At 40.6% G+C, this 20433-nt stretch overlaps 2 protein-coding genes across 5 annotated transcripts in view; one reads left to right on the forward strand and one right to left on the reverse strand.

The window, feature by feature from the left end:
- The window catches only part of MTRR (5-methyltetrahydrofolate-homocysteine methyltransferase reductase), a 33388-nt gene extending 22963 nt beyond the window's left edge, over positions 1-10425 (reverse strand). Inside the window, exons 1-5 of one of the 3 annotated variants that reach the window (XM_065629452.1) lie at positions 10337-10425; positions 9065-9165; positions 6811-7005; positions 2385-2538; positions 262-379 (exon numbers count right to left, since the gene is read on the reverse strand). In XM_065629452.1, coding sequence (XP_065485524.1) covers positions 262-379; positions 2385-2538; positions 6811-6954 — 416 coding nt within the window. In that variant the 5' untranslated portion in view covers positions 6955-7005; positions 9065-9165; positions 10337-10425. Of the gene's footprint in view, positions 1-261; positions 380-2384; positions 2539-6810; positions 7006-9064; positions 9166-9774; positions 9857-10336 lie in introns of those variants that run through there. The other 2 variants (XM_065629453.1, XM_065629454.1) reach the window with 2 other exon arrangements.
- An 80-nt stretch (positions 10426-10505) lies between these two features.
- Positions 10506-20317, forward strand: FASTKD3 (FAST kinase domains 3). 2 transcript variants are annotated; one of them, XM_065628880.1, is made up of 7 exons: positions 10506-10576; positions 11779-13242; positions 15718-15803; positions 16407-16569; positions 17765-17834; positions 19137-19251; positions 20033-20317. In XM_065628880.1, the coding sequence occupies exons 2-7, from the start codon at positions 11808-11810 to the stop codon at positions 20129-20131; spliced, it is 1968 nt and encodes a 655-aa protein (XP_065484952.1). In that variant the 5' UTR covers positions 10506-10576; positions 11779-11807; the 3' UTR covers positions 20132-20317. The 2 variants fall into 2 exon arrangements, with proteins under 2 accessions (XP_065484952.1, XP_065484953.1); XM_065628881.1 differs by lacking the exon at positions 19137-19251 and having other exon boundaries at positions 20033-20143.
- Positions 20318-20433: the final 116 nt, after the last annotated feature.

A 20433-nucleotide genomic window follows, 5' to 3' on the forward strand; every position in this document is an offset into this window, starting at 1 on the left:
AAAACCCTCCACTTATTCTGAATTACTTAATTTAAAAACTGCTGAATAACCTCAATTTTTCCAGACATTGCAGATGTTTGCTCACACTTTAAAAATGGAGTTTTATCTAATGGAAATTGAGACTGAAAAGGCACACTGTGTTGCTATGAGGTGTTGAGTATTGAGGTTCAACCGATTTCAAAGAGTTCAGAATGTTTAGCCAAATTCACATGTAATTATTGTGCCCTGAAGAAATTAAATCCACACTCATTCAGCTCTTACCCTACACAATCATCTGCTAATCCTGTGTCGTAGAAGTGCTGGGCACCAAGTTCTTGAAGTCTCCGGTCCACTGTCTTTCCACCATTACAAAAGAACGTGTACTCTGAATCTCCCAGACCTGGCAAATTCAAGGAGAGAGGAATCATGTCAATCAGCCAGCCATCCAGGCTAAACAAAGATCTGCAAAGACAACACAGGATTTTCTTGCAGGCAAACAGAAGTATCTGATATAGCAAGGTACGTATTACCACGACAGTTTCATGACCTTAAAGAAAATTGTGTTTGTTCCAAAGTAGAGTTGAAAAAGTGGTTCCTCCTTCGCAAACATAAGACAAAGAACTTTTTTGAAAACACTTTGCTTCCAATATTTCACATTTCAGAAGAATATTGCTTTAGTATCAGGCTTTTGAAAAATACAAACCCACTCTTACAGGAAAAATGTAAGGAACTGAAATAATTAGAAAAACAGGGAAACTGATAAACTGTATGTGAATTATCAAAATAAATGTCACCTTTGGGTTAAAATTGTTAATATATATCAACAACATGAGAGAGAGAGTATTAAAAGTAACTAAAAAACATTGGAACCTTGTAAAAAAAATCAAACACAGGCATGATTTTAAACAATATGAAGTAAGAAATGTAGGAAAATATGCATATGGGAATCTGTCCAAACATCCTCCTTCAAGAATCAGAGATTTCTTTGTAGATCTCATTTTCACTGCACTGGATTTTCTGCCCTTTGACAGTAGTGAAGATGTTCTGTTAGAAGATGCTCTTTGTGATCCGTTAAAAAAGTCAATGTACTCAGGAGGTAAGTTCATGGGAGACCTGAGATTTTAAAAGATCAACTACACCACTGACCTACCCTAAAAGTGATCAACCACACAAACCTCATCCTTAACAGACTCTTATCTAACAATCCCAAAGAGCACTGGTTAGGTATTCTTCACAAATTCTGTAAGTAATCCACACTACTGTTTCATTATCCTAACTATCACAAATTTTCACAGCCTGACCCTATTTTGTGTACCATTTCAAACCACTAGATCCTTATTTTCCCCACCTAACAATGGACTATTCCCCTCTCCTTTACAACTGCCTTTTTTTTTCTTAAAGATTTCTGCTCCCTCTGAAGTGCTGTAGAGTGAACACATAATTGGACAAGCTGAAATGTATACCGCGAATGTATTTTAAGACTGATAACTTTTTAGACTAGAATCACAAACAATGTTATAAGTTAGACACTATAGCAATATTTGTTACAACAAAAATCAGTATTAATACAATGCTTATCTTCATATACGCATCCAGTCAGCTATGAAAAACCCAATCATTTCACAAACTGTAATGTATAACTAGGCAATAGCATAATATCTCAAAACATTAGATGATTACAATTCATATATTTCAGACTTCCGCATCATATATCCATTAGGAATTTCCTTCTAGTGGGTACTTTCCTCACTGGAAGTCTAGAAGTTTCCTCACTCCTACCTATCAACTTAGACTTGTCAGGTAAAAATAACCTAAGTTCAAATAGATATTTCTGGAGTTTATTTATAGACAACCTGAAAAGTCAACAAACTGACCTTACCATCAGCTCAAGATATATCAGGTGCCTTTTGCCAAATCTGTATTTTGCATATCAAACTGTAGCCTGAACTTACATTCCTTCTATTGACAAGTATGACATTAAAAATTTAAAAAGTTATTGCAAATTTAAAGGGATGGGATGATCTTAAAACCTTATTTTTTAAGAACATTTTATACTTCTTTGCCCTCTGTATAAAAAAATGCCCATTTACTTGGAAAGTAAAAACCAACTAGTCCATAGAGACTTGATACAAATTTAAAACTTTGACAATTATAGATGGCTTATTTCATATTCTGTTTATGCAAAGAAAATCAAACTAGAAAAAAAAATTGGTAGCTTACATTCATATCGCTTCTGTGCCACTTTTCCTTTACTACTTAGAGTATTACACAAAAAAGCTGCTCATGTTACAGAAATAAATGTTTTATAAGCACTTAAAAAAAACCCCAAACAACTTACAAGTAAATACATAAAAATTATTCACTGACAGACAAGTGCTGCAATAATATAGGAAATACTAAATCACCTAGCAATCCATACTGGAGATGTGCGAAATGATCAGGTGGCAAGGTCGTGTCTTGAATTCTCTTTACAAACTTGCGGGCAGTGTCTGGTGGGTCTCCAGTACCAGTAGTAGAAATAACAATAACTACAGGATCCTTTTCTGTTTCCAGGTTGTACTACAAGTAATAGAACAAGCAAGTTACAAGGTGCCATTGGATAACTATTTGTGGCCTTAGATATTACCTTCCACTCTTCTGTTTCCTAGAAAAAAACGTTTAATCTCATCTTACCTGTACTAAACCAAAGTGTTTCAAGTAGTTACAGTAATTACAAGTCATTTGGGGATGTAACTCATAATCTTGGTTGGAGTTTTCAAGACCAGACTGGGGAGAGCTCCGAGGAACCTGCTCTGACCTCAGCTGGCCCTGCTGTGAGATGACCTCATGAAGGCCCTTTCAACCTGAATTACCCTATGACCCCATACACACACACACCAAAGGGCAGCATTTTGAGCAAGCTAGTACACACGTGACGAATATTTCACAACTGTATTCACATGGCTTAAATACACAACTCCTCCAGCATTTGTTTTGTGAAGCAGAAAAAGTATACTTGTGTATACCATCACAACCACACAGCCATAATCCTGATAATTTCACACCGATAACTCCAGTGCAGTCATACAAACTGTGGGGATCATTTCTACATCCATTAAGGTTCATTTGGTTTTGTCTAATAACTTCCATGTTACATCTGTCTTTGCCACAAAAAACCCTCCCTGTGCTTTGGGTGAACTAATGTCTAAACACAGAAAATCAGTCACCAGAAAATCAGTCACCATGCTTTACAGTTTGGTTCATTTTGGCCCCTTCCCTCTGCCCTCAATTAATCTCCTCTTTGCTAATTCTGATCTTTCACATTTACCACAGTTTTATGGGGGCTGCTCCCATTACACCAGGTTGATAAGAACTGCCTGTATTTGGCATTGTGCATCATTGCCATAAATTCGGGTGTCAGGCAACCACTTAGTACTTCTCGAGTAAAAAGTATTCAGTCCTTTGATCATTCCAGCTTCCCAGCAGCAGCAGCCTTGTGACAGCCTGCTGTCGGTCAGGTCCCCCTCACAACATGCTCTTTCACAGCAGCCCGATGGGCTACGAGTTTGGAATCACAGGGTGCATTAGGCCAGCTATGACTCTAGCTGAATTTTGCGAACTTCTAAGGACAGCCTCCTCCATCCGGAAAAACTTCTTCCATTCGCGTAAAATTTGAGTTTATCAGGCTGCACTCAGTGGATTTTGCCTCCTGATGTACAGTGTTCTGCTGCCAAGAAGAGTCTGGCTCAAGTAGGCGGCTATTAGGTCACTCCTTAGTCTCCTCTTTGCCATAGTAAGCAACCCGAGTGTCTTTTACTGCTCCCTGTAGGTTTCAGTTTAAACTCTCTCCCAGCATTCTAAGTTTAGCAAAATAGTAGGGTTATGAGAAAATACAAATAAAGTTGGGAAGAGATACTGTGTTTCACTTCAAGCAGTTTCAGGACGGCAATTCAAAACGTCATAGTTTAAGGAGTTATTAATATCCTGTAAACACTTTGCTCAATAAATCACTCAAATAGTAACCCCTTACATCTGCAATCCAAAAAGGTGAAAAACACAAAGAAAGGGTATCAAGAGGTTTTGCTGTTGTCATTTTTTCCAAAACCTTCCTGAAGAATTTAAAAACAGCTGCATGGAACAATTTAAATTACCATCTGGAACAGTGTGCTGCCTCTGACAGGGGCAAACAGCAGGTGTCTAGAGAAGTACAAGAGAAGAGGGTCAGCATGCAAGGATACTCTGTACTTTGCCCGACCTTAGTGAAGTCTGGTCCAGGAACATTCCAAACAGTGGTTTTATCTTTTACAAGTTCAGGTGAACTCCAAGTATCCGCAAATTCCTGAGACTTCCAAAACTGAACTATAAAAAGCCTTAAGGCTTACTGTTACAGTAACCCAGATTTTCAAAGCTTCCACAGCTGATTTTAAGTATGAATACAAGAGATTCTGCAGTGCACTGTCACATATGAGTATTGCTTTTACAAACAAAAGCAAATTCTCATGTATAAAATGCAAAATTCTACCAGTATCACATAAAAAGTTACACTAGTCTATGTTCCATTAAGAATTTTTTTTAAAAAAAGATACAAGCTTAGAAAGTAAAAGGTGGTATATTAGAAAAGAGGTATGATTAATTCACTAAATTCTTGCTTCCTCCACTGCATATTCTCTGCAAACTTAAAGACCGTGTGGAAGCAAAAGAATTGTGGACAGATTCCTTAAGAAGAAAAGTCAAGGCCATTTGGCCTCTGCAAGGACAGAGGTCCTGTACTGACTCGTGTCTCATTATCAGGAAGTCTGATGTATCACTAGACCAACAAGGACCTTAGACAATTGCATAGTTTTTTACTCTAACTTCTACTTCTTCCTCTACCCTTGGTGTCAGATCTTTGTCCCATTCTTTCTCTTCAGCTGAGGACAGCAATGGCACACAAGAGCAGTGACCAGCCTGTTCAAGCTGTGACTGCTGAAGGAAGAGGATGGGATCAGACGCCCAGATGACATCTTACCCAGAAAAATACATGTCGTGGCAAAGATGCTTATTCAGATAATTCATCGAAGGCTGACTACATGCACTGTTACACAAGATGATCTCCATTTAGCCTCCTATTTTACTTCTCCTACCTCACTTCCACTTCATTTCAGTCTTTCATCAAACATTAAAAGCAATCACAGTAACCAATCAAATATTTATGACCTTTCCTCACCTACAAGATTGTCGGTGTAAGACAGTACTTGGAAATAGACAGTGTTTCCAAGACTTGATCAGTATTTCACCATTAATTTTTGCATGGCAACGGCATCGCATTATGACTGTTGACTCTGCAGACACCTATTCCATCCACAGACCTCCACTGCAATCCCTTTAAGTGATGACAAGGTCTGAGAAATACCCAACCACCGCATAAAGACAGGACTACTGACTAGCAAACATGGACAAAACAGAAACCTCTTACTTCCTTGCCTAAGACATATACACACTTCTCTGAACTACGCATACTGTGGAATAAACTCTCAGATCTAACATGCCCAAAAGACTTCACAAGAGGCCTCACCAAATTCAGGCAGGCTCTTGCTCCAGTACATTATGCCACCCTGGCTTCTGCTCCTCAATTACACTGAAGTTTCTAGAAGTTCTCTTTATTTACAGGGTAAGGAAATGCTTAAGTGATGAATTCTACAAAGCTGCAGAAATTACTTTTTTCCTCCATGACCAATTCTCAGATTCTCAATTCAACGCATCTTCTTGCCTCATCAATAACTTGCGGCTCAGCTGTCTTGCCAAATTTGACAAAATAGATTTATTTAAGTGGCAGACAAACATCAGGGCTAGAAATAGCCTGCCTATCGCCTTCCTGAAACTAATCTCCAAACATGTCAAATGCCGAAGAAATGAAACGGAAGAATATAAGGAGAATCTTCAGGTTCCCTGCTGGCTGCATAAAAGTATCTTTGTTACATTTTGCTAGGGCTACATACTCCGTGAACATGCATTCAAAAGGAGATGTCCAGCTACCCAACATGTAGTGCATCCCCAAGAAAGCAACTTGCTGAAATGGAACTAAATCATTTTTATAAACTTCTCACATTTTTAAGTGCATGGAAAAAAAATCTTTTAGGTGTTATTTTCTGCTTATTTCATACGAAATACCAGGCTATCAAATTTTGTTTATTTGTTTTTTTAAATGTTTTTGCTTGAGGACATACAGCTGAAAGTACTTCCTGAAGGAAATTACAGTCTGTATTGCTTTTAGTTACAGACACTAAACAGCTTTCAGATCCTTACCCTTGGATAAAGGCAAATAATAAAGAGCCACTTCTTTGCTCCATCTATTCCTAGAATAAATCCTGAGCCTATCCAGTGTGAACTGGAGTGAGTGCATATGCTAAGCAACTCAGGAAGATCCCACAAAAGCTCAGGGTCATGCTGAAGCCCACATTTAACAGAACACAGGACTCCAGCGCAACACAAAAACAACAGAAAAAAAAGGTGCCATTTCTAGCAACAGGAGAGCTGACCAGTAAGTACAGAATTCTCTCACTACTGCATGCATGCATAGTTTTCAAGAAGTCACTGCACTGTTGTCAGAAGGGATCAAAGATAACATTAATGTACTGTTCTAATAAGAAAAATTACAAGACAGATGTACCTTTGGCAGAAGGCTATTAAGTGTCTCTTGAGTATTGGTCCAAATTACTGATTCATTAGAAACAAAAATTTAAAACTAGACAGTATATTTTAGGTGAGTGCATGTGTTTAGCCTTCATGATTATTAACAGTCACCACTCAAGCACATGAATTAAAACGCAGCTCTTAAATACCTGTTTTCCAAAGCAGCATGGAGTGTCTCACCTTGTCCATTTCACTTATACAGTGCATCTCAGCTTCAAATCCATGGGAGCCTGCTTGCTGCCATATTTCCTCAGCTATGGCTTTTGCCTGCCCCTTTTGTGTTGCATAGAGGAGCAAAAACCTCCTTTTTAAATCACAGCACATTTCCCAAAACAGAGCACTTTTTGTTTGTTTGTTTGTTTTTTAATAAAGACACTGCAGAGGAAAAAAAAAAAGGAAAAAAGTGAATTTATTGCATGCAGAACGGTGCTTTGCTTATTAGATTAAAAAGAGATACTTTAAAGGATAGTAGTATTAGTGTTTAACTTGGAAATGAGGCATCTACTCTGAAGAGAAGCCATTTCTCACAACCAAGCTTTGCAGGCCAGGTTGCGAAGGACTCATGGTATTGATCATGTGTGCTGTACAGCCTTGATACTGCAGTAATATTGCAACATGCCCAATATCAAGAATCTAGTTCGTAAACAACAGAATAGAGAAACTAGCTTCATGAAAACAAATACTACTTTTATTACATAAATTATATTTTCCACTTTAAGTCAGTGACTGCTTTGTTCACTTTTCTGAGATGTATTTGAAAACAAAACAAAACACAGACCTGGCGAAGTGAAACTATGACTGACAAAAAAAAATCTGTTTCTTCTTTTCTGAAATCAGTGGTTTTTGCCTGAATGCCTTTATGCTTTACTGTCCACCATGTCTCTACTTTAGAACGCAAACATTGTTTTTCATTTCATATTTCAAAAAGGAGCTGCCTACACAAGTGCAACTACAGAACTGACTGTTTGGCTTCCTTTCTCCTAAAAATAAGAAACCATATTAGAGAAATCGTCTGTAGTGTGAAATGCCACTCCCTCACAAAGTCTTGCAAGCAGTATCCCTATTCATTCACCTGTCCCATGAATGTTTGAATGTGAGAAGTTTTCATTCATGACTTTGACACAGACAGAACACAACAGATATAAGGACAACTTCAAGAAGCATTGAATAAGAGAGACAAGCAGAATGTCTCTTGCACGTAGATTACAAATGAATCTTCTGTTAATATTCTGTCACTGTTAGGGAGCTGCAGTAGAAGTCAAATACCTAGAACTACAATTGAATAGATTTCAGTTCCAAATTTGAGATGTTTTTCACATGCCCAGTTTGCTGTACTTCACCTTTTGCTCCCACACAGATTCAACTACAGAAAGCATTCAGTGTACTACCCACACACACTGATTTACGGAAACCTGTGGCTAACTAATTTGAGGCATTTGTTTTTCCTGTTCCCTTCAAGGGAAAACAAACATAATTCAAACACAGAAGATGAATACTGCACTCTATTGATAGGGCATGATATTTTTCTCCATAGTATCATGGAAGGTTTCTCCTATTACAATTCTTTTAAAAGTATACTTGTAAATCAAAAGGGGTAAAAGTAAGTGATAGCTTCTTAAGAGTCCAGTGCCTGTACCACACATGAATTCCATGAAAAATGTAATTACTAAAAAATTTTAAGGCTTTGATTTATTTTGTTCTACTACATTTCCATTAGAGTTTTCACTTTAAATTTATCATATTACCTAAAAATATTAATAATTACCTTAACAGTTATTTTAAATAAATTCATTTCAATAACCGGCTTCATATGGATGTGCACAGAAGAAAACGCACATACCAAAACAAACCACAAAATGATTTTTCACTCTCCTTTCGCAAAAAAAATACAAAGACATTTGATGACACACAAATTATGACAATTCGTATGAAATACAGTTTAAATACAGTTCAAATACCCTCAGATCCCTGTAGTAATACAGATTCATCCTAGTCATGTGCTTTGTTTTCACCCTAATTGTTCTCTGTCAGCAGATGGCAATGTCTGACTATAAATGGAGAAAAAAAATAAAGATGAAGTGTCGCATCATCACTACATCCTTTCTCATACCTCAGAAAGGAAGAAAAGTAATCAGTTTTCCACTGGACCACACCATAGCACAGAAGCCTTCTGTACACACAAAGCTGAGGGGTAAGCTGACAACATCATAACCAGGGAATTACCAACATACTTCAAACAAAAATTCCTTTGATCCTGATTTGATCTAAACTGCACAAGTTGAGAAGTTTCTCCCTATGACAGGATCTTCTCTCTGTCATCAACCAGAAGAGGTTCATGCACAAACTGATCAATGGATGCCTGATTTAGCTTTTAAGAAAGGAAGATTAGCCATGCCTACCTGCAGATGAATACAATAATAAACCAGGAACACACCTGCACTCAGATGAACATACTGCCCACACTGCTCTTGCTTTGCTGCACTATACACTCTTCAAAGACAATATGCTGCTTCCACTTTTGTGATATGCTTTCAACTGAAACAAAGAGGCGAAAAAATGATAATTCTTGACTATTAAGCTTTTGAAAGGATCCCTCAAACTTTAACAGTATTACACCAGCAGCCTTTAACATGTTGATGTGTTGGCAGCCACATGCCAAAAAGGAACACAAGCTGGAAAAACAACCCAGGATATCCTGGCTCAAACCAGGGTTTAACATGAAACTAAGGATGAAATTCCAATTTATAGCTCATCTGATCAAATACTCAGAAAAGTCAGAAAACTAACAGTCCACAAAAGACTAACAGGGAGCCCATTGGCTCCAGACGTCAACGCGCTGTAGGAGCAAACAAGCCACCTATGAATGCCTGGCACAGCTTCACTGAACCGGCTGTGCTGGTCCTGGCAATTATGGAGCTCAGGGGTGCCCAACTCGTTTTCACCAGGGGCCGCATCAGCCTTGCGGTTGCTTTCAAAGCGCCGAATGTAGTTTTAGGACTGTATAAATATAGGAGTAAATAAATGTATCCACTGTATAAATGTATTTACTGTATAAATGTATCTACTGTATAAATGTATCTACTCCATAAATGTATCTACTCCGATGTAGCTGCACTGTAGAGCTAGACTTCCTACTTCATGTACCTGGTCTGTCAAAAATGTCAACCTGTGTGGCCACGAACAGCATAAAGACGCAAGGAACCTCTGTGGTAGCTGTACACGCTCCTGTGTGGCTTTAAACCGGGCTCTGGAACTGCACCTTCTGAGCCATTAGGCCATTCCCATGTCATTTTTTTCCAGCGGTTACTGGCTTGCTTAGAATCACTTTCACTCTACGACCAAGGTAAAGATAAAAACCATAAAAACTTGAATGAAAGCAGCGCGACGCCGGCATGTGAAACCTTTCACGGCCCAGGGTTTGACCTTCCGCCCAGAAGAATTTGGTTGGACCAGCCGGCAGCCCGCTGGGAAGGCGGAGAGCTGCCCCTGAGGAAGGACGGGGATTTCAGGGAGCTAAAGCCAGGTCCACATCGGAGGCTCGGGCTCCGCTGCAGCGACAAAAGCCTCCCAGGGAGCCGGCGCCACCGGGCCGGGCCGGGCCGCGCCGCCCCGCGCCTCCCGCTGCCCCTCGCAGCGCGGACCCGCCGCCCACCCGCGGCCAACGCGATCGCTCCCGCTGACGGACGCGGGTCGGATCGATACGTACGCGGGGACAAATCCGGCTCCCGCGGCAACGCGCCCGCGCCAGCCTGCGCTCCGCGCCCGCTCGGGCGCCGCGGTGGCACGCCGGAGCTCAGCGGCAGCGAGGAGGAGGCGGCCGGGGCGGGGCGGGGCGGAGCGACGGCACCCGCGGGGGAAGGCGGCGGCTGCCGGCGCCCGGAGATACCCGGCCGGGGAGCGACGGAAGTTCCCGGCCGCCCCAGCGCCGTCCGTCATGGCGGCTGAGGTGAGTGTCCGGGCGCTCCCGCAGCTCGCCCGCCGGCACCGCCGGGAGGACGAGGACGGAGGGCGAGCGACGCCCCGGCCCGTGGCAGGCGGCTGTAGGCGCGGGGGTCGGAGGGACGCACCCAGGTCCCCGGCGGCGCCTTCGGGCCCAGCCCGTCCCTCGCAGCGCTCGGCGGAGGGAGGCGTTGGGCCTGTGAGGGGAAGGGGCGGAGAGGCTCAGCCATCGCCCCCCATGGGCCTCTCCAGCCGCGGGTGCGGGCGGTGCGGCCCTCTGCTCCCAGCACCGGGAGCGGAGGAAAGTTCGCCGTGTGCAGTTCCTGCCTGGGGAAACGTGCCCCCCGCGCAGCGTCCTTAGCGAGACACGGGGCGGGGGTGGGTTGTGACCTGTCACGCAGCTCTCGCCGCTCCCGGCAGTTTCTTTGCGTTGCCTTGCCAAAAAGGCCAACAGCAGCCTGGCTTGTATCAGGAATAGTGTGGCCAGCAGGACTAGAGGAGTGATTGTGCCACTGTACTTGGCACTGGTGAGGCCCCACCTTGAACACTGTGTTCAGTTTTGGGCCCCTCATCACAAGAAGAACATTGAAATACTAGAGAGAGTGCAGAGGAGGGCGGTGAAGCTGGTGAGGGGCCTGGAGCACAAGTCTGACGAGGAGCGGCTGAGGGAGCTGGGGCTGTTCAGCCTGGAGAAAAGGAGGCTGAGGGGAGACCTGATCGCTGTCTACAACTACCTGAAAGGAGGTTGTAGCTTGGAGGGTGTTGGTCTCTTCCCCCAAGTAGCAAGTGACAGGATAAGAGGAAATGGCCTCAAGTTGTGCCAGGGGAGGTTTAGATGGGATATTAGGAAAAAATTCTTCACAGAAAGGGTTGTCAGGCATTGGAACAGGCCGCTCAGGGAAGTGGTGGAGTCACCATCCCTGGAGGTGTTTAAAAGGCGTTTAGACGAGGTTCTTAGGGACATGGTCTAGTGCTGGAGTTGGGTTATGGTTTGACTCAATGTTCCTGAGGGTGTCTTCCAAGCAAAATGATTCTATGATTCTATAATTCTTCTCTTTGCATTGTCTTGTGCTGGTGGTCGTGGGAGAGGGATCATCCCTGTTGTGTCCAGGCACTGAAAGATTTTGTTTGTTTTGTTTTGTTTTTTTCTGCATTGACATTGGCGCTGTTTTCCAAACTATTTATTTATATGTATTTTTCTTGGTCTAGGTATGTTTTGAGAACCCACCTGATCCAGTATGGCTTTGATTAGCCGAAAAAGTTTCCAGTTTTATTCATCCAGTACACCAGCCAGCAGGTCCATTTTGATGACCCTAAGCAAAAGGTTGAGCTTTTTCAGTGGGCAGCAAAAGCCCCAAAACTGTAGCTCTGTAGCCATTAGGATGGTGTGTTTCAAAGATAATTCTCAGTATGTGTTTTGTAGAAAAAACCACATACAACTGCGGATACAGTCCCTTTCTGTTAATGAAACTGTGAATCTCTGTGGAGATACTGCGAGCAGTCCTGAATCTAACAACGGGTGGATGGATGAACAGCCATTTTTCAGGAAGCTGAACAGCCTCTTTACATCAAAAGAGATTTTTGACTTTCTTAGCTCTCTGGAAGTCATGTCTGATACTATGGCGTCAGGAGCCCTGCAGAGGATTTCTGAAGTTGAGGCGGATGACAATGGTCTGAAAAATCCTGAAGGAGTGCTAGAGAATGAGGTTTTCAGGGCATTATGCTTCCAGTTTGAATTCGAATCCTCAAAACTGTCAAACACTGGGCTGCTGAATGCATTGCAAGCTTTGATAAAACTTCGTATAGATCCTCAGAGTACACTGATGGCAAGTTTGCTGTTAGAGGGTGAGGAACGGCTTGGTAAAGGACAGTTGACTGTTAAAAATCTGTGTGCTCTTGGGGAGAGTTTGATTGAGTTGGAAGGCCCGAGTTGTGCGATGCTGGAACAAATTGTGAGCCACATGCAAGATAAAGACATTGGGAAGTGGAGTCCTAGGGAAATGGTGATGGTTTATAAGATGCTGCAGGTGACTGTCAGGGAAAGGGAACAATACCAAGACTTCCTAAACAGACTCAACAGTGTCACTTTAAGCATGGTTTCCCAGCTAAGCCCAAAGTTCACAAGCATAATACTGAATTCACTGGTTGTTCTTCATCAGACTCAGGCAGTTCCCTTAGTCACAGCACTGTGCAAACATTCTGTGAAGCTTATTCCATATTTCACAGGTGATGAACTGATAAATGTACTGGAAGCCTTCCTATACTTTGGACATCGTGAAAAAACTTTAACAGAGGCACTGGAAACACATGTTCCCAAGTCCATCTTTACCATGCATCCTCGAACAGTCAGCAAAGTCATGCAGTATTGCTGCCGAAAGATGATCCTTTCTAAGCCCCTCTTTGATGCAGTGGCAGAAGGTTTCATTTCCGATGCGGACAGATTTACCACTGACCAGATTGCCGAGTGTATTGTACCATTTGGGACTCTTAACTATCTCCCTCCAACTGCTTCTTCCTTGTTTAGGAAGCTTGAAACCGTACTGCATATTCACTTTACTCACTTTCAGCCTCACACCTTGTTGAACCTGCTGCACTCATTTGTCCTTATTCAACGTTATCCAGTAAATTTTCTGCCAAAAATATTTAGTCCCTATTTTCTGCAAAAGCTTCAAGGTAAGGAGAACCCATTTGTTATCAATTACATCTGTCAAATCAACAATAATCCTATGAAGGTGACTGGAGAATAGTCATCAGGAGGCCAAAGACTGTTGCTTACTTGTCACAGTTGCAGTTGTCTTTCAGTTTATGTCATTTACAGGAGTTTGAAAATTGCACTGCATGATCTTAAACATAGATTTGAAATCCCTTCAAAATTTTATTTCGGTTAATCCTTCTGCTTTTCTAAAAAATACTGACCCTCTGTTTTTTCCCATGTTTGTCCTTTGTCTCATACATGTTTTAGATGCTAAGTTCTTCTGTGAAGGAAATGCGTTACATTTAGTTGTGTCTGTTTAAACTTCTTTGCCTATGCAGTGACTAATGTGAATGTTCACACTGAAGTGAGACTATGTAACAATGAGACTGGTAACTGAAAAAGGTAAACGGATCAAGCTTGAAAAATTAGTTTGCAGTGCCAAATTGTTGGCTTAATTAAAATAGAAGTGAGATCTGAACCAGTAAAACATAACAGCATCATAAATGTGAGCAGTTAAGGATAGAATCATAGAATGATTTGTGTTGGAAAGGACCTTAGAGATCATCTAGTTCCAACCCCCTGCCATGGGCAGGGACACCTCCGCCTTGAACACTGCCAGGGATGGGCCATCCACAGCTTCTCTGGGCAACTTGTTCCAGTGCCTCACCACCCTCATGGTGAAGAATGTCTTCCTTATATCTAAGATAAATCTACCCTCTTTCAGTTTAAAGCCATTACCCCATGTCCTATGTGCTCCCTGTAAAAAGTCCCTCTCCAGCTTTCTTGTAAATCCCATTTAGGTACTGGCAGGCTGCTCTAAGGTCTCCTCGGAGCCTTCTCTAGGCTGAAAAATCCCCAGTGTCTCAGCCTGTCTTCACAGGAGAGGTGCTCCAGCCCTCTGATCATCTTTATGGTCCTCCTCTGGACTCACTCCAGCAGGTCCATGTCCCTCTTATGTTGGGGGCCCCAGAACTGAATGGAGTATTCCAGGTGGGGTCTCACCAGAGCAGAGAATTGCCTCCCTTGACCTGCTGGTCATGCTTGTTTTGATGCAGCTCAGGATACGGTTGGCTTTCTGGGCTGCAAGCGCACATTGCCTGCTCACATTTAGCTTCTCATCAACCAACACCTCCTCAGAGCTGCTGTCAATCTGTTCTCTGCCCAGCCTGTATTTGTGCCTGGGATTGCCCTGACCCATGTGCAGGATGTTGCGCTTGGCCTTGTTGAACTTTATAAGGTTCACACGGGCCCACCTCTCAAGCCTGTCAAGGTCCCTCTGGATGGCATCCCTTCTATCCAGTGTGCTGACTGTACCACACAGCTTGGTGTCATCAGCAAACTTGCTGAGGGTGCACTCAGTCCCATTGTCCATGTCACCAACAGAGATGTTAAACAGTGCTGGTCCCAATACTCACCCCCAAGGAATGCCACTCATCACTGTTCTCCGCTTGGACATCAAGCCATTGACTGCAATAATTTGAGTGTGACCATCCAGCCAATTCCTTATCCACCAAGTGGTCCATCCATCAAATCCATGTCTCTTCAATTTGGAGACAAGGCTCTCATGTGGGACAGCGTCAAATGCTTTGCATAAGTACAGGTAGAGGATGTCAGTTGCTCTTCCCTTATCTACCAATGCTGTAACCCCACCGTAGAAGGCCACCAGATTTGTCAGGCACATTTGCCCATGTTGGCTGTCACCAGCCACCTCCTCATTTTCCATGTGCCTTAGCATAGCTTCCAGGAGGATCTGCTCTGTGATATTGCTGGGCACAGGGGCAAGACTGACTGGCCTGTAGTTCCCCAAGTCTTCCTTTCTTCCCTTTTTAAAAATTGAGGTTATGTTTCCCCTTTTCCAGTCAGCTATTCCACTAGAGTAGTCAAAGTTCACAACAGGAACTTCAGAGGATGACCTGCCTGATTAGCATCATAGACTATGTCAGGTTTTTACTGTTCTCTAATAATACTTTGCACATAACATGAAAGATGCTTTAAGTATACACTTGTAGACAAATTTCTAGAAATTACTCAGTATTATCCGCTACTTTCAGATGAAAAAAACCCCCTAAGTGAAACAATGAGATCCTGAGATTATAACTTGGGGCGAAGAGAATGGGATATTTCTTCAAGACCTCAACTCAAACTTATTCCTCCCTCTAGAACATCCTGCATCACTCAGATCCTCATTTTTTTTTGAAAGACTATGACAGTCTTAGCTAAGATCTTGCTAGTTCTATATTTTTTTATGTTGATATTTCTGTAAACCATTTCCTCATTTTACCAACCACATAATTTCACAACTGATCTTTCTGTTCATTAAAACAATGATCAAGAATGATAATGATCAAGTAGCTGCTCTGCATGATAAACTGAATAGCTTTTCCTAATTTCTGCATGATGGTAAAGATACTTTGTTGAAGGTACACCTGAAAGCCTGAATGTTGTTGTTTCAGCTCAGCCACCTGGTTTGGACAGAATTGTTACCTCCCAGCTAACCCGGCTTTTTCTGACTGTTACCCTGGAGTGCCCGTTTTATGAGGTATGGCAAATATGAAACTAGAACTGATTTTAACAACAGATGGTAAGGTCATTAGGGTCCTGTTGATAATTAGTTGAAGACTGTCTTCCCCATAAAAACATTGGAATTTGACAAAATAGCTTTTTTCTTTTCCTTGATGAAAATTCGAAGCATTTCTGCCTGTTTGACTTGATCTATTTGTATGTTTGATGGAACTAACTAGCTCTAAGTTAAAGTGCTTCTTGTGTATTTCCGAGTGCTTTCCAGCAACTGCTCTTTTTTTATGTTTGGCTTGTGAAGTCTTGGAGCACAAAAGAGATCAGGCACTTTGATGTTGGCCTGACTGCAGAGGAATGGAAACAGTTGTGCATTTCTCATGAGCAATATGTTCAGCATGACAGCATGGAAGCTCTCTGAGGATATTCTGGTGGTTGTCTTGGGTTTTGTTTTGTTTGTTTTTGTTGTTTTCTTTTAAGTTTCCAGCAGATCATACCTCAGACTGTAAGTCTCTCAATAGACATGGCTTTGAAATGCACAGAATGTTTTGCTACATTAACATGAGGTAATTACAAAAATGTTACCTCGTTTTTCTTTTGTTTAATTTGGTTTTCTGTCATTACGTAGGGTCCCAAACTCCTTCCAAAGTATCAAGCAAAGGCCTTTTTCACACCTTGCAGTTCTCTGGATGTTCACCTCATGAAAAGGGTGAAGGCCGGATTACTTTATTTACTGAAAAAAAGAATATATTTTTCATCAGAGGTATCAACACCATATTTCTATACAGTTGGTAAGTAACATTTCTTTAAATTAATACTAAAATGTGTGCTTATGCTGTCAAAACTTCAGGCTCCATTATTTTCCAGAAATAAAAACTATTTATTTTATTCCCTTTGTGGGCATTCTAAATTGTACAAATACAGAAAAAGGAAACTGGAATACAAAACTCTTGTAGAAGGTCTGAAATGAGGAAACGTCATTTTCGAAGTCAGAAAGAAGAACAGGGTGGAAAAAGAACTGCACCGTTACCTGGAATTTACACAGTCAGTCTGCACTGAAAATAGCTGCTAACTCTTGTATTCTGTATTTTTACTATCAGCTCCTCTTTTACTTATACAGGAAACAATTTATAGAACATAAAGCAAAATGAGGCAATGCCATATGCCTGTTCTTTCTGCTTTGGTGGTGAGTAGAGAAAGAAAGAGCTGGGAGGTGGTTTGCCCTCTGTCCTGCTCAGCTCAGCTGCTCTCCCCTTAGCAAGAACTACTGGCTACATATAGTCAGTGGGGGTCTGTGGACTGAAAGAAAGGAGTGAGCAAAACACTGTTCCATGTGCCAGGAAAGAAAACTGAGACAATGTAATGATGAGGAAAGATGTGTGCCCAGGAGGGTGGATGATAAATAAGGTGTTGAGGGAAGGGTCTCTTGGACCCCATGGACATGATCTTTAAGGTATTTTCCAACCAAAACGATTCTATGATTCTGTGACATTGGAGGGATAAAAAAAATATCAAGAGAAGCAGATGATTCCAGAATTATTCTGCATTTCAGCTTCCACATGGGCTTGAAGTTGGCAGGGTTTAGGTCCAAAGCTCTGTTTGCAAATTGACATCTATAAAATTAGAGAATTAGTGAAAAAAGATGAAGGAGCAGAGAGAGAAAGAATGTCTCTCCCCAAAGCTCTCAAAATTCCAGAGGTCCCAGCCAGCCCAGCAAGGTGCCATTTAACTACATTGTTTTTTGGTTGACTTGGAATACTACTTTGGTGTTAGCATTATGAAAGGCTAAAATGTTACTAATTATCACTCATTTGTGTTAAATACTCTATACATGTGTTTTGCAAGCCTCTGTGATTCAGAAAAAAGTATTGCGATAGTATTTTTGTTATTTTATAAAACAAGGAACTGTAAGAGGATGAGAATTACAGCAAACAGTTTGTTATATGAAATGAGTTTTAATGTCACTTCTCTTTTCATTTATACTAGATATTGAGATTAAATTAGACGAAGAAGGTTTTGTATTGCCTGCTGCCCAACGTGAAGAGGTACACAGACGGTAAGGGAATAAAATAAACCACTGGTAAAATATTGGTTAATATTGACAAAGAGCATCCAGGCTGAAACCCTGGCAAAATTTAAGCTCATTGGAGTTTTGCCATTGACCTCAACAAAGTTCAGGTTTCACGTTGAAACCACTGGCAAAAGGATAAAGTTGGCAAAATGAACGATCTGTACTTTTTCCTTATTGTTTTGCCTCCTGACTATACAGTGTCAGACAATTAGTCTCTGTACCCAGTGACGGTCAGGATCAGTGATCCTGGTTTGACTTATAGCAGTGTATTTTGATCTTCTGTAATTCATTTTCAAATTTAAACCAAATTAATTCTAATTGAGTGTGTCTGCATTGATTTAACACAGTTTAAGACAGTTTGATTTCATAAATTTACTTTATGTAAGGAGTCCTGTGTAAGAAGGATATTTGCTACAGATGTTTAATTGAAAAATTCATAGGTGTTTAAAAATATGTTAGACAAGGATTATTTTGAGAAACCCTGGATATAAAGTTAAGCAACCTGCTTGTGTGGTATTTGCAACTGCACTTCTGTGGGTAAAGCAAAAGTCTTTGAAAAGGTTATTTTTTCTCCAGCTTAACCTTCACAAGACTCACAGACCAATATAGGTGCTTTCAAAAATCCCATCCTTAAATATTTAAGAATCGGCTTTGATTTTTTTAAATTACAGCTTTCATGTGTAAATAAGGTCACAATATACTTAACATATTGAAAATGTAAGTAACTTTTTTCAAGTGGATATTAATTTTGGTTTAAGTTCATGTGATTTTTATCACCAAGTAGAAAATACACAGTTATAATCCATAATGCTGCCAACCATATGTACAGGTTTAACTTAAACAGATTTAGCTTAAACTTTAACTTAAACTCAGTTAGTTTTAACAGGTACTAATACATTGAATAAATTTAGCTGCTGGAGTGTTTTCAAGCTGAGACAAGTATTTTGTATGTTTTTACTCCTAGAAGAATTCAAAACAGCTTACCAGTAGTAGCATTAAAAATATCAGACTCTTATTAACTTGTATGGTAACTTTTGTTCAGAGCATATAAGTAATTTTTTCAGATCAGTTTCACTAAGCTTCAGCCTTTCCCCCTCCCGCCCTTAAGCTGAGTGATTTAAATTGTCCTGAACTAGGTTAACTCCCATCCTACAACACCTAATTCTAGGAGGTACTAGGGAGCAAAAGGGGAGTTATTGTCTCATGCTTCTTAGGAACTGCAGTAGTTGTGGTAGCTAAAGTAACTGATTGGGGGTTTTTTGATACTACACTTGTGCTTGATTCTAGAATTGCCCTCTGTGTCGATGGTCAAAATAGATTTTGCATTAATAGCCACAATCTGTTGGGAGAAGAAGCTATTAAACAGAGACATCTTCAGTTACTCGGTTATGAAGTTGTGCAGGTAAAGTCGAAAGACAGTGGTTTGCTTTTGCTCTGGCTAACAAAACAAGTGAAAAATTATGTTTTATAATGCTTAAAACTGTAGTTGCAATTACTTCCCAAGGCAGATGCAGCCTTGTCCTTTCAACATTATTTCTACATTATTTCTCTCTGCCTAGCTTTTGCATTTTTGAGGGTGTTCCAGAAATTCCTTTTTATTTCTTGGATCTGTTAGTGTTTTCTGCCAAATAGTGGCTGCTTGAAAGAGTACTCTGCCGTGATTAAGGTTCAAATGAAAATATTGTCTAAGACTTCAGTAGAGTTGGGAATTTTTTAATTAAATACTTTTTTTCAAAAGATCTGAATTTGGAGTTTAAAAAGAGATGGTTAAAAACAAACAAACAAACAAGGAACTCCTTTATATTGTAAATAAAATTTTCACAACAGTATATCTGTTATTTTGCCTGTTGAATTAATAGGGTATTTTTATCTTTAAACATACTTTGGACCAAAACAGTTACTTTTAGATTTTTGCGATTTCCTTTTCCATTTATAATCAATTATCACATAAGACTAACTCCATTATATTAAAGTTAGTTTAAACTGTAATGAACATCACTCTTTGTTTTACAATAATCTCTATGCAGGCAATTTACAGATTAATAATGTGTTTAGGATTAACTGTTTAGGTTTGAAACAGAAAAATCTTTTATGTGTAATTTTACATCTACCTAACGAACGTTAGTCTTACCCAGTTGTTTATTAAAAAGTATTTCTAGCAGTCATTTCTGTTTCATTTCCAGATTCCATTTTTTGAGATAGAGAATCTACAAAATTGCAGAAAAATGGCAGAATATCTACACAAAAAAATCTTTCCTCATACATATGGACTCAGCTGCTGACACTGGAGAACAATAGTAAATCACAGGTTGACCTCCTGTACTATAAATTGTAAATATTGTGCATGAAGAACAGTTCTGTTTTCTAAATATCTCCACCTAAGCTGATTTCAGGTTCTGAATATGAGACCTTCCAATATTTGGAAAATTGACCTGTAAAGAACAATAAAGAGCAATATATTTTCTTAAGTTTTGTGTGAACATTTATTATACATTAACAGATGTGCCAGACAGTCAGTGCTATGTTTCATTTGTATTTTCTCTGGTTCTACCTCGCAACTACAAATGGGCAGATGTGACTATTC

This window comes from Caloenas nicobarica, chromosome 2, assembly GCF_036013445.1.
Source record: "Caloenas nicobarica isolate bCalNic1 chromosome 2, bCalNic1.hap1, whole genome shotgun sequence".
Classification (NCBI taxonomy): Eukaryota; Metazoa; Chordata; class Aves; order Columbiformes; family Columbidae; genus Caloenas; species Caloenas nicobarica.

Coding starts and splice junctions, on each gene's coding strand:
- FASTKD3 (XM_065628880.1), top strand. CDS start 11,808: ATGGCTTTGATTAGCCGAAAAAGTTTCCAGTTTTATTCATCCAGTACA. Junction 13,243..15,717: donor TTTTCTGCAAAAGCTTCAAG/GTAAGGAGAACC, acceptor TTGTTGTTTCAG/CTCAGCCACCTGGTTTGGAC. Junction 19,252..20,032: donor TCGGTTATGAAGTTGTGCAG/GTAAAGTCGAAA, acceptor TTTCATTTCCAG/ATTCCATTTTTTGAGATAGA.